This window comes from Notothenia rossii (genome assembly GCF_949606895.1).
Source record: "Notothenia rossii genome assembly, chromosome: 5".
Taxonomy (NCBI): Eukaryota; Metazoa; Chordata; class Actinopteri; order Perciformes; family Nototheniidae; genus Notothenia; species Notothenia rossii.
In genome coordinates, this window is record NC_136903.1 from 91091446 (window position 1) to 91108945 (window position 17500).

A 17500-nucleotide genomic window follows, 5' to 3' on the forward strand; every position below is an offset into this window, starting at 1 on the left:
TGACCGGTGCTGTGTCTCAATTCAGAAACATCCCTCAGTGCACATCAACATGTGTCCCCTCTTCTTCATGTCAGATTTTGGCCACTTGATGATGTCATAACGATGTTTTGTCTTGTGTAACCATTAGCCAATCAGCAACCAAGGTAACCCCCCCCGCCCCCCCCTCCCCCCCTTATCACCTGAATCTCCCCCTAGAGCACCATTGAGTTCTTTCTAACCAAATCTCTCTCAGAGGGGCGTGGGGAGGGGCTCCTTATTTTCATCTAAAGTAACAGACAGAGAATCAGCACTTTGGAAACAGGGCTGAAACAGAGGGGATTATGGGTAATGCTGCAATGATCTGTCTGGTGTTTCAGCCAATCAGAGACAGGCTCTGTATATATCTGAGAGCTGTGATATATTGATGAAGAACAGTATGATAGGAGACCTTTAAATAGCAAGTTACTTTAACCCTTCTACTTAACAACTTTTATATATAGGGCTTTGTCCCTGGAGCTGTCTAGTCCTGCAGGTGCAGATCTCTGACTATCCAATACTCAGAGTGCATTTTGCCCTCGCACATATGCAGCAAATGTAAGTACAGAAGTACGAGAATTGAGACACAGCACATGACTTTATTCTGTGATACAGCACAGGAGAGAGGAGTGAGTTCAAGTGGAACACGGTGAAGAACTGAACTCCAAAATGCAATATGAGTCAAACATTTACAGAAATATTTTTATTCTGATATATAGTTTGTTTTATTTATTTTTTATTGCACAACTTTTCAACTTTAAATTCTGATATACTGCACATATCTTATAACGTATTCACAATTGAATTAGTTGTTTCTCATATTCCTTTTGTATTGACTTTTTCGTATATCCTGGTAAACATTTCTTGTCATTTATTAATTTTACAGGTCATCATTATACACCAAATCAAATGCCTTTGATGTGTAAACCTACTCAGCCTTAAACCTGATTCCTGTGACGTAATATGTTCTTTAACGTCATGTTGGTGCATTTGACAACAGAGGCTTTTTTGTGTATAAGTTCTGCATTTTGCAATCCAGCTGTTCACCAGACGAGACATTTAAACGCAGGAGAGTGAACACAGTGAACTCATTCATTAGCAGAGAGGAAATCACAGCAAGATTAAAAAGGAAATGTTAAGAAAGGAAGAAACAAGTGAAGAAGAAACAGCAAAGAGTGGTGAGATCCATCAGAGCTCCTCCGGCTGCCAGAGGCTGGTTTTAAAGGAGGAAGCAACAGATGTTTGGACGTGTTGAACAGTTTGTTTCCGTCTTCAATGATTCTAATAGTAAATGTAATGTCTTTTTTACGTGTTTCTTTTCTTTTCATGTTGCTGCTGTGAAGCGAGAAACATTTCAGACTTGATTTCACAATAAATTATTATCGTAACGTATTGTATCATATCGTATTGTATCATATCGTATTGTATCATATCGTATTGTATCATATCGTATTGTATCATCTCGTATTGCATGGTAACATTATATCGTAACGTATTGTAACGTATTATATCGTACGATACATACTGTATCATATTGTAATATATTGAATCGTATCGTAACATATTGTATCATATCGTAACATAATATATCGTACCGTATTGTATCGTATCATAACATATTGTAACAAACCATATCGCAGCGTATCGTCTCCTATCATATCTTATCATTATGTATGGTGACATATCGCATCGTGACATATCGCATCGTGACATATCGCATCGTGACGTATCGTGACGTATCGCATTGTGACGAATCGTGACGTATCGCATCGTGACGTATCGCATCGTGATGTATCGTGATGTATCGCATCGTGACGTATCGTATCGTGACGTATCGCATCGTGACGTATCGTGATGTATCGCACCGTGACGTATCGTATCGTGATGTATCGCATCGTGACGTATCGTGACGAATCGTGACGTATCGCATCGTGACGTATCGTATCGTGATGTATCGCATCGTAACGTATCGTGATGTATCGCAACGCGACGTATTACATCGTGACGTATTACATCGTAACGTATCGCATCATGACGTATCGCATCGTGATGTATCGTGATGTATTGCATCGTGACGTATCGCAACGTGACGTATTACATCGTGAAGTATTACATCGTGACCTATCGCATCGTGACGTATCGTGACGTATTACATCGTGACGTATCGTGACCTATTACATCGTGACGTATCGTGACGTATCGTGACATATTACATCGTGACGTATTGTATCGTGACGTATCGTAACGTATTATATCGTGATGTATCGTGACGTATTACATCGTGACGTATCGTGACGTATTATATTGTGACGTATCGCATTGCATCATTATGTATCGTATTCTATCGCATCTGGAAGTGATTGATATTATTTATTCTTTACTAGTTGGTGAGCCGCCGCTCTTCAGGGCGTGATGTGAGTCAATGAGTAGAGAGATGTGACCATGAGGGATTCAGGTGTGTGTTTTCAGTGAGTCAGGAGTGTGTCGTTTGAGGAGTGTGTCGTGGGGGAATGTGTCGTTTGAGGAGTGTGTGTTAGGAGTGTGTCGTGTTAGGAGTGTGTCGTGTGTTAGGAGTGTGTCGGGGGGGAATGTGTCGTGTTAGGAGTGTGTCGTGTTAGGAGTGTGTCGTGTTAGGAATGTGTGTGTTAGGCTCACAAACAGCTGTGTTAGGACTTCACACAGGGATCAGGTGCTCTGGTTTCCTCGTTACTTACGGACAGTGGATTTGGCCTCAGAGCGCTGGAGCTCCAGGCCTGAGGGCAGGAGGTCTGTAACGCTAAAGGAGGGCCAACACCTGGTCCAGGGGCCTGATTTGGGCCGGGACAAGGCTGGGAGCCCTGTGTGGTTGTTCAGTGTGAAGGGGCCAGGAAATAAGGAATAAAAAGGACCCGAAGGAAGTGTGGAAGATTCATAGAGAAGGGAAGGAGGCGAGGAAAGGTACCAGGAACAAGTAGAAAAGGTGTAAAGGAGATAAGAGTCAGATTAAAGCAACTAGAAGGAAGCTAAGCAGGAAGCATCTAAACTAGAAGCTAAATAATTCAGTGGTGGAAGAAGTACTGTTTTACTTTTACGTCACAATACATTTCATTTACTCATAATCATTGAAATAAGCTCAAGTACATAAACGAAAGCTCCTTAACTTCTTCATAAATGTGACTGTGTTGGCCGACGAGCAGTTAATACAGCTGCTACTTTAGATACAGTCATACTTAATTGTAAAACACACTGTTAAAAGAAACCTGCATTACAAATCTACAAAAGTACTTTCCACCACTGGATTTATTACAATGATTGGATTAGTCTCATCTAGACTAAGACAAACATACAACAAGAACTAGAAGGAGATTTCGACATTTTAATAAAACTTAAAAAGAAAAGACTGTAAACCCAAACTTTGAGTAGAGTCCTCCTTCGTAATCGTCTAATATATATCAGAGTTGTCTGATAACCTGAATGTGTTTCGTGCAGTTAGACCGTCCTCACCTGAGTGAAGATGAGGGTCTCTGAGCTGCGGCTGTCCAGACTCAGGACGAAGCGGATGGACTGGAAAAGTTCCTGAATGCTGCAGCGAAACGTTTCCTCCTCCATGCCACAGGTCGCCCGGGAATACAGGATCCTCGACTGGATGATGAACTTAAACAGATACTCCAGAGCCTGGGGGGGGGGGGGGGGGGGAAACAATAGAACATACAAAGAAACAACTTAATTATTTTAATATTGAACCGTCACCACTTTGTAGATTCTGTGAGGAGGAAGAGGAAGACCAGATGCATTTATTATTTGTATTGTCATACGTTGCAAGACTGTGGACTGAGATTCAAAATTGGCTTAAGACACTTTATATTGATTTTACATTTACTCCCTTTGATATTTTATTTGGGCTTTTGGATGAAGACAGTACACAGTTCATAAATACAATTATTCTTCTGGCTAAAATACTTATTTTTAAATCAATCAAGCGAAAATCTGAATTTAAGGTGTGTGAAAAGTAGATTTATTTTGGAAAGAATAATTGCCACAAACAACAACAACATTAACACACCATGAAATGGAAAACAATCAGCTCTAGTGAAGAGTGGGATGAAAAGGAACAATAAATATAATATGCGTGCCATGTTATGTTATGTGCGTTTGATGGTATTGGGCTATTTTTGTTTATGAAACGTTGAAGTGACCTACTGACTGTTTCTGTTTGTTTTGGTCCGAGATAGGAATGTCTCCATGTTGTTATTGTTATGTCCATGTTTTGTGTCTGTAGCCTGTACGATACATTACAAAAAAACATAGAGTATTTCTAAAGAAAGATGGACACCATGGTGGAGGTAATGGGAGGAAACTGGGATTAATAATGGAAGGGTTATAAAAAAGGAACTGGACTGTGTGACACTCCAAAATAATATAAAATGGCTTCTTTAAAATAGTATATGGATATTTGTCCTAAATATATTGGACTGTATTATTGTAATATATAGGATGACCTTACTGTATATATAACCCATCTTTTATTTTATTTTTGTGTGTTATTTACGTTCTCAGTGTTATTATTGATTTGATTTCTATACATTTTGTTTTTAATATTCTCGTGTTTAATGTTTTAAACTATATGAAGGAAAGAAAGAGACGAGTTGAAGCTCTGAGGACCGGTTCGTAAAAAATCGATTAAAAAAGTGTCGGAAAACTGTCTTTATTTATTAATACCGTCCACCTACACATGACAGTCTGAAGCCTCAGAGACCAATGCTTGAGTCTGATTCATATTTAATTTCCCAGGGCAGTCTACATTTGGTTTATTCTCCACACTCTGCCTACGTGATGTGACGGTGATTATGATACAGTCAGCTGTTGGGAAGAATTACAGAAGTGAGGATGTTGACGTGACTATTAGAAAATTAAATCTGTGGATCTGCATTTCATGACAAATATGAATGTGTTCTGCTCAAGAAGCAGAGTTACACTACACACTGATATACACCTGAACATCTGCAGGAGAGAACTCTTTAAAGTAGAGACACTACATACTGATATACACCTGAACATCTGCAGGAGAGAACTCTTTAAAGTAGAGACACTACATACTGATATACACCTGAACATCTGCAGGAGAGAACTCTTTAAAGTAGAGACACTACATACTGATATACACCTGAACATCTGCAGGAGAGAACTCTTTAAAGTAGAGACACTACATACTGATATACACCTGAACATCAGCAGGAGAGGACTCTTTAAATTAGAGACACTACATACTGATATACACCTGAACATCAGCAGGAGAGGACTCTTTAAAGTAGAGACACTATATACTGATATACATCTGAACATCTGCAGGAGAGGACTCTTTAAAGTAGAGACACTACATACTGATATACACCTGAACATCTGCAGGAGAGAACTCTTTAAAGTAGAGACACTACATACTGATATACACCTGAACATCAGCAGGAGAGGACTCTTTAAATTAGAGACACTACATACTGATATACACCTGAACATCAGCAGGAGAGGACTCTTTAAAGTAGAGACACTACATACTGATATACACCTGAACATCAGCAGGAGAGGACTCTTTAAAGTAGAGACACTACATACTGATATACACCTGAACATCAGCAGGAGAGGACTCTTTAAAGTAGAGACACTACATACTGATATACACCTGAACATCAGCAGGAGAGGACTCTTTAAAGTAGAGACACTACATACTGATATACACCTGAACATCAGCAGGAGAGGACTCTTTAAAGTAGAGACACTACATACTGATATACACCTGAACATCAGCAGGAGAGGACTCTTTAAAGTAGAGACACTACATACTGATATACACCTGAACATCAGCAGGAGAGGACTCTTTAAAGTAGAGACACTACATACTGATATACACCTGAACATCAGCAGGAGAGGACTCTTTAAAGTAGAGACACTACATACTGATATACACCTGAACATCAGCAGGAGAGGACTCTTTAAAGTAGAGACACTACATACTGATATACACCTGAACATCAGCAGGAGAGGACTCTTTAAAGTAGAGACACTACATACTGATATACACCTGAACATCAGCAGGAGAGGACTCTTTAAAGTAGAGACACTACATACTGATATACACCTGAACATCAGCAGGAGAGGACTCTTTAAAGTAGAGACACTACATACTGATATACACCTGAACATCAGCAGGAGAGGACTCTTTAAAGTAGAGACACTACATACTGATATACACCTGAACATCAGCAGGAAAGGACTCTTTAAAGTAGAGATAATACATACTGATATACACCTGAACATCAGCAGGAGAGGACTCTTTAAAGTAGAGACACTACATACTGATATACACCTGAACATCAGCAGGAGAGGACTCTTTAAAGTAGAAAGACACTACATACTGATATACACCTGAACATCAGCAGGAGAGGACTCTTTAAAGTAGAGACACTTCATACTGATATACACCTGAACATCAGCAGGAGAGGACTCTTTAAAGTAGAGACACTACATACTGATATACACCTGAACATCAGAAGGAGAGGACTCTTTAAAGCAGAGACACTTCATACTGATATACACCTGAACATCAGCAGGAGAGGACTCTTTAAAGTAGAGACACTACATACTGATATACACCTGAACATCAGAAGGAGAGGACTCTTTAAAGTAGAGACACTACATACTGATATACACCTGAACATCAGCAGGAGAGGACTCTTTAAAGCAGAGACACTTCATACTGATATACACCTGAACATCAGCAGGAGAGGACTCTTTAAAGTAGAGACACTACATACTGATATACACCTGAACATCAGCAGGAGAGGACTCTTTAAAGTAGAGACACTACATACTGATATACACCTGAACATCAGCAGGAGAGGACTCTTTAAAGTAGAGACACTTCATACTGATATACACAGTATATTTAATTGTTATGAATTAAGTTGATAGAGTGTGTCTCACCCTCATGGCCTCCTGGATGTGGTCCTGTCTCACCACCTCTGCAGAGCGGTCCATGTACCACTTCAGACAGCGGATCAGCTCCCTGACACACAACAAAGAAAAAGGAAACAGTGTGTAGTTGGGAACAAAATATTTTACCGAATTTATAACACATCAATTCATTAACAACAACAAAAAATCTGCCTCTCCTATGTCATTTTTTTAATGTGTGTGTGTGTGTGTTTTTGTGTGCGTGTGTGTGTGTGTGCGCGTGCGTGCGTGCATGCGCGTGTGTGTGTCTGTGTGTGTGTATTGTGCAGGTAATCAGAGGTACAGTCAGGTATTTAAACACTCACTTGTAAGCCAGCGCTCCAGCGAAGTGCTTCTGGATGTACGTATCCATCACCGGGCGGAAGTGGTAATATTTACTGTCCCTGAGAAGATTTATGATAAACACCTGAGAGAGAGAGAGAGAGAGAGAGAGAGAGAGAGAGAGAGAGAGAGAGAGAGAGAGTGAGAGAGAGAGAGAGAGAGAGAGAGAGAGATACAGAAATACTTGATTTGAATGACTTTGTAACTTTATCACCTTGAGAGAAACTTTATTTTAATCAGTTTGATTGATAAAAGATTTAAAGACAAATAAATTACACTTGATATTTTCACTTTGTTTAGATTTACAGTATGCTTCCCGTACGAAGTGGGAAATCTATTAAACATGTTTGCTGGTGCAAGAAAGAGCATGTATGATGTGATATACTTTCTTTAATACATAAACTTTGAAAAGTAGTCCGCACTGAAGACAAATGACACGGCAATTTGGTTCATAAAAACATAATTCATTAATTTACAAATAAATGGCATCTAATCTGAATTATTTTGGAGGGGTTCAAAATCAAATTTCACTTTACGTTTAAAAAGAAATGGACCCACAGAAAAACAAAATATACATATGTTTCCGTTCAAACATCTCAAATAAAATGCATTCTGTATAACTGATGGCATTACATCCAGGTTGCTGTGTGTATTTTACATCATTTGGAGCGGGCATTTCAAGAGTTCATTGCATAGTGGGTGACACACACACACACACACACACACACACACACACACACACACACACACACACACACACACACACACACTCACCAGTGACTGGAACACCAGCGGTCCGTATTTGTCCGTGTTGTCGTCCAGGATGGAGAATAAAGTGTCCAGAATATCTTGGAGAAACTGACACACACACACACACACACACACACACACACACACACACACACACACACACACACACACACACACACACACACGTAAATTGGAATAACTTTTCATTTTAAATATTATGTGCTTGCCCTTTATGTAATAGTGCTTTGCTCTTGTCTCTATCTTCACTTTTGCTGTAACAATGTAAATGTCGCCCCCTGCTGGACAGATAAAGGAATTAGAGACACGACATACTGATTCTGAATTATGACAGATTACATTTTTAAAGTAACCCTCCTCAACCCTGCATGTGTGCCCCCATTAAGGATGCCATCAGAGTTGCTCCAGAGTTAGGAGCCGGCAGATGATGAGGCAGCTGACGTCATGTTGATGACCATATGGCGTTGAGTCTGTTCTCTGTTTACGCGGCGGTCGCCCCTCTTGTGCAGTTGTTCAGATTATCTCTGCTAATCCTCCCGCTGTGACTCTTCCTGCATCCGGCTCCTGAGCTGCCTCATGACAAACTAACACCTCTAAGCCACAGCAAGGCAGTGAGAGGTAAATAATACCCAACTTCGGGTAGAGAAAATAAAAAACGATTTCCCCAAAGCAGGATCTCCTGATCTCACCTTGACGATCTCCTCTCCGCTGACGTGCCGCAGTCGGCCCAGGATGTCCATCACTCGGTCCGGATGAGCTTTCCACTTCAGCAGCGCCAGAAGATCCACTGCAGCCAGAGAGGAATGATCAATACACTACATTAAAATGTGATACAAAGACTTAGAAGGAAAGGCGTAATGTGTGTGTGTGTGTGTGTGAGTGAGTGAGTGAGTGAGTGAGTGAGTGAGTGAGTGAGTGAGTGAGTGAGTGAGTGAGTGAGTGAGTGAGTGAGTGAGTGAGTGAGTGAGTGAGTGAGTGAGTGAGTGAGTGTGTGTGTGTGTGTGTGTGTGTGTGTGTGTGTGTGTGTGTGTGTGTGTGTGTGAGCAATGACGTTTAGATTTGAGTGGACTGTAAACTGAGGCGGGTGTGATTTGTATGTACATCTCCAGGCATGTTATATATTCGTGAATAAATAAAAAGTTCTAAAAGGTGTGAGTTTGGTGGAGGACAGCTGGGTTTGGATCCAGAAGTTCTCCTTGGCTTGTTCGAGTTTTATATTTTGAAGGAAGAAGTTACCGTTCTGAGTGAGTTTGGTGGAGGACAGCTGGGTTTGGATCCAGAAGTTCTCCTTGGCGCTGCGCTGGAACACCAGGCTGGAGGGCAGGCTGGAGCAGCTGTTGAAGTCCTCTTTGCAGCAGGGCAGCCCGAGGTACAGGGCGTGGTTACTGAAGAGCGTGTTCTCATCACACTGGGGACAAGACAGGATTTTGAATTTTGAGAAAAATCGAAAAATCGGATTATGAGAAAGTCAGAAAAATTTCAGGATTTTGAGAACAATTTCAGATTTTCCGAAAAAGTAAAAAAGAAAAGTAAAATAATTGAGATTTTTAGAACAATTTCAAAACTCTGAACATGCAGCATTTTAAGAGAACATGTCAGAATTCTGAGATTTAAAAAAAAATAACAGTTTAAGATTTTTTGAATTTCTCCCAAAATAATTTTCAAAATAAAGGCATGTGAGAATTTCACAATAAAGTCAGAATTTTGAGAAATCTCAGAAAAATTCTGGATTTTGAGAAAGCAATCAGAATATTTCGAAAAAGTTTGAATTTTGAGAAATGTCAGAACATTTTTGAATTCTGAGATGTTTAGAAATAAGTTGATTTTGTGAAAAAGTCAGATTTCTTGGAATTCAAAATAAAGTCTGAATTTTGAGAGAAACGTCAGAAATAAAGACGTTTTGGAAACATAGGTGGAGTTCTCCGACTGAAGGCTGACCTTGTAAACGTAGAGTTCGTGGCTCTCGTCTGACAGCGTGGTTCCATCCTCTCTCATCAGAGGAGTGAAGGAGAAGCCAAACAGCTTCTTCTCCCCTTTGTCTTTCGCTATGAAGAGGAAACAGAGAGGAACAAGAAGAAGACAGAAGTTTAGAGTGAGACACATTTCCTCCTGGCTTTGATTGAACTCTGTGCACACTGTCCACTTATTCAAACTGACGTCAACCAAATGAATGGATCCCTTTCCTGCTGTTACTCTTCTTCACTTTTCTAATCATTGCATTACACATAGGTGACAACTATTAGAAAGCATGTCACGAAAACATGTGATTGGATAACAGAAGGTTAGGGAGGAAAGCTCCATAGCCTTCCACCCTAACTGTATATGCTCATGTGATACATTTGAAACAGTAAGTATTGAGGTGTACTCACTGGAGCAGTGTCTGAACTCGAAGCGGAGGTGCGACCCTCTGAAGCGGTCCACGGGGATCGGCAGCTTGATGACTTCGCTCCATCGAGGGCTGTTGTTGTGATAGAGGACGAAGGAGCGGTGCTCTGGGAGGGGGGGCTCCCCGGACCCCAGGCTGATGCACTCCTGCAGGGGGGGGGGAGGGTTAACATGCATGTAAACCACACTTTAGTTTGTGACTTTAACATGGGAGGTCGTAGAGTGGAGGAAGCGGGAGTAAAACGTGGAAATGAGTCAGAATGGAAGCACTTCCTGTCCCCTCGTCTGGAAGTCAATGAGCTTTATTTAAATGGTTTTTGAGTGTGTTTTTGGTTAAATATCTGGAACCATATCTGAAGTTTACATGTAATATATCAGTGGCAAAATGAGGGTAAACATAAATCCTTTTTCCATGCATGTATGTTAGTGACTTTAACACTTTAACACAGTTTAGTGGGAGGTCGTGAGTGATACAGGAAGTGGGAACCAAACCTGGAAATGAGTCAGAATGTAAGCACTTCCTGTCCCCTCGCCTGGAAGTCAATGAGCTTTATTTAAATGTTTACTGAGTGTGTTTTTGGTTAAATATCTGGAACCATATCTGAAGTTTACATCAGTGGCAAAATGAGGGTAAACATGCATGTATGTTAGTGACTTTAACACTTTAACACAGTTTAGTGTGAGGTCGTGAGTGATACAGGAAGTGGGAATTAAACCTGGAAATTAGTCAGAACTTTGGTTTGATAACTGAAATTTAATTTGATGGGTTTTTCATGTTTTGTTCTACGACATCAAATATGGCAATTAAAGACACAGTCATGAATTTGGAAGCATTCGTCTTATAGTATTGAACTGACTGATACAGCTTTCCCACACTAGGTGATACGCATTAGGTTCAAAGAGTGCAGAGGAAGGAGGGACAGAAGCAGATTGAAGGTTTGTGTTTCTTTTATAGCAGCTCTTTACCTTGAGGATCTCTCCGTCGGCGTACAACACGTAGACGATGACTTCGATGTTTTTCTGAACGCTCTTCCCTCCTCTCTCGAAGTCGCCTCGCTCCAGGGTCAGGTACAGGTCGTTTCGGATGTCCCCTGAGAGCGAGACGGACACAATGAACCTTATAGTTTACAGTTTGTTCCACGTCTCACCTGACTGATGTTGATGCTGAAATGTAAATGTGATCCTGAGATGCACAGATCCAGATTGATGAGGATCAAGGACAGATTACTCAATGGGCCCACTTGGCAAATAATCTTTTACGAAAGGTGTTGTTAACATGTCGGGGAATCAGACACGGACAGAAAACAACCAGCAAGTGTAAGAAAAGTAATAAAATACAGAAACAATGACGAGAAACATGGCTAAAAGAGACAGAATTCAACCACAGAGATTCACAACTTCTACAGAGAGACAAGCAAAGTGTCTCAATGACACACACACACACACACACACACACACACACACACACACACACACACACACACACACACACACACACACACACACACACACACACACACACACACACACACACACACACACACACACACACACACACACACACACACACACACACACACACACACACACACACACACACACACACACACACACACACACACACACACACACACACACACACACACACACACAGATATGACCGGTGTGTTAACGTGTGAGGATTCATTTATAATCTTTGCTCGTCCCCTATAGAGGAGACATCTCCCCTGACATATCACGATAGGAGTTAAATACTCACTCCATCACTGCCCGAGGTGTGTGAGTGTGTGTGTGAGAGAGAGAGAGAGAGAGAGAGAGAGAGCGAGTGTGTGTGTGTGTGTGTGTGTGTGTGTGTGTGTGTGTGTGTGTGTGTGTGTGTGTGTGTGTGTGTGTGTGTGTGTGTGTGTGTGAGAGAGAGAGAGAGAGAGAGAGAGAGAGAGAGAGAGAGAGAGAGAGAGAGAGAGAGAGAGAGAGAGAGAGAGAGAGAGAGAGAGAGAGAGAGAGAGAGAGAGAGAGAGAGAGAGAGAGAGAGAGAGAGAGAGAGAGAGAGTGTGTGTGTGTGTGTGTGTGTGAAATGCATTGTTAATGTGTGTGAGAGGTGTGACAGCGGTTCTGCAGATGGTAGGTCTTATAAAGAGGGCAGTTTGAGGGTAAATGGTATTCTTTTAGAAAAACGTCTTTGCATGTCTTGTTCTGTCAGCGCAAAGATATTTAACTTAATTTGATACAAATCATTGACAAGGAGGACAAATCAGTTTGAAGGCTGAGAAAACTGAAAAGCTCCCAAACACACGTGCTCTCTAACGCACAGATATGATAATGTGCATTTAGGTTGAACTTGTGTGATGACGCACATTTTAAAATGCACCACAGTATTCCCTTCTTCTACAACTGTTTTTGTTCTGTTCTGCATGTCCACGTGCAGCCCTGCTGTTTAATGACAGAAATCGATGGAAAAGATGCAAACAGTCGAGGGTAAAGTCTCAAAGCTCCTCCCCTTTTTCTCTCATGTATTCGGGATGTCTCACCCGGCATGATGACGTCGGGGAAGCCCAGTTTCCGGGTCATGGCGACTCCTCGGCTGAAGATCAGAGGGTTTTCCCTGCGGAGCTGATCCATGTCTCCTCTCAGCAGCTGAAGGGAGATGATGAGACCTGAGGGGACACAATGAGACGGGTTACAGGAAGAAAAGGGAAACACGCTTCATTTAAATGGAATAAAATGCCCCGCGTAAGATTCGCTCACTGGTGCCTCGGCGGCAGTGTTATTTTAAGTTGATTATCTGTTGTATTTCTATATCGTTTTGGCCTCCACACTCACCGTAGTTGGTGCTGGGCGCGGTGTATTTGGTGCTGGACTTGCGGATGATGTTCTCGTGGATCTGGTACCATTCGTTCTCATTGTTACACCTGCAGAACAACATGTGCTATCATCAACAAGGTGACTCCCTTAGCCTCACGCACAATAACAATAATACATGTGGTTTGTATAGAATAGAATCATTTATATTGTCATTACAGATGCAATGAGATGAGGAGAGCCTTTTCTTTAAGGTGCCATCAAAAATACAAATAAACAAGAGACATGCAACATCCAGGAGGAGACAACATACAAACAACAAGCATTCATACTTCAATATGCAGATAACGTTAAAGTGCAGGAACATATCTGTTTAAGTACAAATCAATATGTTTGAATGTGTTATATAATTAATAATGAATAACTGTCGGGCCGAACCACGCCCCTTAGCTGTGATATAATGAGCATATACCACGGCCTGTCGTGAGCTATTGCTTAAATATATTGTGTCAGTGCAAGCTGGAGTTTAGTGCAATTAGTGCTCAGGGGAAGAAACTGTCTTGAAGTCGGCTTGTCTTTGGCGCTTTGCCTGGAGCTCAAGGCGCGTTACAAGCAAGTAGAGAAATAACACCACGCCGCTCCTCCGCTCCCTTCACTGGCTTCCAGTAACTGCTAGAATCCACTTCAAGACACTGGTGCTTGCGTACCATGCTGCGAATGGATCTGGCCCTTCCTACATCCAGGACATGGTTAAACCGTACACCCCAGCACGTGCACTCCGCTCTGCATCAGCCAAACAGCTCGCTGCACCCGCACTGCGAGGGGGACCCAAGTTCCCATCAGCAGAAACACGTGGGTTTGCTATCCTGGCTCCAAAATGGTGGAATGAGCTCCCCATTGAAATCAGGACAGCAGAAAGCTTACACATCTTCTTCAGCCTGAAAACTCATCTCTTTAGACTCCACTTCCAGAGATAGAATTACTAACAAAGCACTTATATACTAACAAAGGACTGGCTTATCTAAAGCCAGTTGAGCAGCACTTGAAATGTTTGGCTCTATGAAACCTGATGAACTTATATGATTCTGTTTTCTTCAAGGTTGTATCTTCCTGGTCAAACGCACTTATTGTAAGTCTCTTTGGATCAAAGCCTCAGCTCAATGTAATGTAATGTAACACCAGAAGTGAAAAGTGCTGAGCTAGGTGGAATAAGGGTGAGGGGTTAGTGGAGCAGGAGATGAAGGCAAGAGAGAAAAGGTGTACACTGTATTGGAGCACTAGCAAAAAGTGTTACACAGTGATGTCACTGTGTTCCTGAAGTAAACAAAGGAGTCCGATGGAGACTCCCTCTGGAGGGAACACTGGGATAGTAGCCTCTGCAGACCATTTACTAAAGCCTATATAATATACAGTATGTACAACAATATCTGTTTTCTTTTTTTTTTATTACTGCCGATTTTATTCCATATTTGATTCCTTTTGATTCCATGTCTTTGTAAAGAGGTTATATTTTAAGATATTTTTTATTATTTAGAATATTTTTCTAGTTCTCTATCTGTGTTTTAATCTTTGTTTTACTTTTATGTACGCACCACAACATCAAGTCAAACTCCTCGTACGTGTCGACCTACCTGGTGATGAACCTGATTCTGATTCTGATAACGAAGGAGAGGGAAAAGCCTCTTTAATGCTAAGCTTGTCAAACTGATCAATTAACATCTCCTTCAAACGAATAATAAACTGTGCAGACCTGGACTGATTCACATCAACCCCAGAGGATATAAGGATGCTTTAATAGCACCTGCTCTCCCAGCTGTGCAGGGAGCAGGAAACACACATACTGTATATTACAGGAGCTCCTCTCTCCTCCCTTTCATCTTCCTCTCGTCAAAACAAATCGCTTTACTCAAAGAAATCCTTTATTGGAAAGCTAACAGGTAACATGTGTTTAAAAGTGGAGTTTCACAACTATATATTTATCAATTCACTTGGAATGTTTGCAGAAACAAAACACTTGATGTCAAAATATGTTTGCAAGAAAGCAAAAAAACTAATAATTCTCAATACGGTCATTTTTCTTTTGGAAATAAATGTGATTGCACCTGAAAAAATATTTAATAATAACTATTTACTAGACTCAATAATGCACCCATCCCTTAGGTCTCTATGGTGTTATTGACCAAGTTGAACACAACCCAATGAAAATAACTATTTGCATTTCTTCAGATGTATTTGGAGTTTACTATTTTTGCAAGATTGCATGAATATAATAGTTTGTCACATGATGACATGAAGTCACCTCCTCCTCACAGCTGATGCATCCTTACAGGAAGCAGAGAGGAACAGGAAATGCACAAAGCTTTCTTCGTGTTTCCCTCCCTCTCTTTTCCCCGTCCTTTAGTCTTTTTCTCTCTTCTGTAGCGGAAGTCGCCGATAGCAGTGTTTAGTTTCTTTATCTGTGTACGGTGGAACTCTGAGGCGCTGATTTGACACTTTACGTTGGCAGGAAGGAGAAAAGAGAGAAGCCCAACAAGAAGTATCCTCAGGAGTTCAGCGGAGGACACACACACACACACACACACACACACACACACACACACACACACACACACACACACACACACACACACACACACACACACACACACACACACACACACACACACACACACACACACACACACACACACACACACACACACACACACACACACACACACACACACACACACACACACACACACACACACACACACACACACACACACACACACACACACACACACTGTGGGCCTCCTGCAGGCAAGTCTTCAGAAGTTTCTGCTGAGAGGGATATCCTGTGTGTGTGTGTGTGTGTGTGTGTGTGTGTGTGTGTGTGTGTGTGTGTGTGTGTGTGTGTGTGTGTGTGTGTGTGTGTGTGTGTGTGTGTGTGTGTGTGTGTGTGTACATACGTGTAGACCTTCAGCACGAAGTCCTTCTCTTCCTTCAGCTCAGAGATGGTCTGCAGCACGTCGCTCATGGCGAGGACGGCACATCCGTACGGCCGGCGGTACTGAACGTGAGGAGGACCTTTTTTACTATCGTTCAGCAGCATGCGCCCTGCAGGGGGCAGAGGACACATCCTTTACTCAAGTAGAAGTACAGATACTCGTGTTTAAAAATACTCTGGTGAAAGTAGAAGTACTGACTAAACTTCTTTACTCAAGTCAAAGTAAAGAGGCTTTGAAATGTACTTCAGTAAAAAGTACCCATAACTAGCAGCTGTTTTAAAGAGTACCTGACCTCCCTTTATATTAATAGAACAATAATGTCATTGTTAGCTAATGAATGTTTCCATGGTAACCAACGGCAACATGACAACGTTTTCATTGGTCCCTCTTCTTTAGAGAAGACCAGGAAATGATGGATACACGGATCGTGTTCAAATCAATAGGCACGCAATGACTCTAAATAATAATGATCACGCCACCAAACACACATTCAGACTAAAGGAACCAGCCTGTTTGGAAAATGAGAGAAGTAGAAAGTACAGGTATTTGTGTTCAACATGTAAGAAGTAGAAAGTACAGGTATTTGTGTTCAACATGTAAGAAGTAGAAAGTACAGGTATTTGAGTTCAACATGTAATAAGTAGAAAGTACAGGTATTTGAGTTCAACATGTAAGAAGTAGAAAGTACAGGTATTTGTGTTCAACATGTAAGAAGTCAAAAGACGTCATAAAAATAAGTAGTGGAGTGAAGTACTGATACCAGAAACATGTACTTAAATACAGTAATGAAGTATTTGTACTCCACTGCTTCCTCTGGTGATATATAATATGAGACACTTTTTTTTTGTTGATTGTTACGTGTGTGCCTACTCAGGGAGCAGTACTCAAAAAGGACCTGTGCATTCAACTCAGTAAAAACTGAAAATCTTCTCAAAGTTTCTCTTTTGATTGAGGATTTTAAAACACTCGATCCTGACCTCCATAGTGTTTGATCTGAAAGTCCCACCTGTTCTGATGACCTGAGAGACGATGTACAGATCTCTCTTCATATCTTTGTTGCTCAGATCCTGCAGAATCCAAGAGAAAGAAAACACACTCAGATTCAGCACGAAATAAATCCAACGCAGAAAGAGAGCAGACAAGTGGAGAAGATGTGCTAACCCACGACTGGAGGTTTCCCTGCTGAGCTTTTTAAAACATTTGAAGACATTCCCCTGATTCAGAGGGATATGCTC

At 41.3% G+C, this 17500-nt stretch overlaps 1 protein-coding gene across 1 annotated transcript in view; it reads right to left on the reverse strand.

Moving 5' to 3' along the window:
• Positions 1-17500, reverse strand: part of LOC307041071 (dedicator of cytokinesis protein 3-like) — a 234822-nt gene that overhangs the window by 39935 nt on the left and 177387 nt on the right. Inside the window, exons 11-23 of the mRNA XM_079684411.1 lie at positions 17272-17332; positions 16227-16374; positions 13297-13385; positions 13005-13130; positions 11443-11567; positions 10461-10623; positions 10030-10136; positions 9328-9499; positions 8781-8878; positions 8098-8181; positions 7308-7408; positions 6973-7054; positions 3499-3669 (exon numbers count right to left, since the gene is read on the reverse strand). Coding sequence (XP_079540537.1) covers positions 3499-3669; positions 6973-7054; positions 7308-7408; positions 8098-8181; positions 8781-8878; positions 9328-9499; positions 10030-10136; positions 10461-10623; positions 11443-11567; positions 13005-13130; positions 13297-13385; positions 16227-16374; positions 17272-17332 — 1527 coding nt within the window. The remainder of the gene's footprint in view (positions 1-3498; positions 3670-6972; positions 7055-7307; positions 7409-8097; positions 8182-8780; positions 8879-9327; positions 9500-10029; positions 10137-10460; positions 10624-11442; positions 11568-13004; positions 13131-13296; positions 13386-16226; positions 16375-17271; positions 17333-17500) is intronic.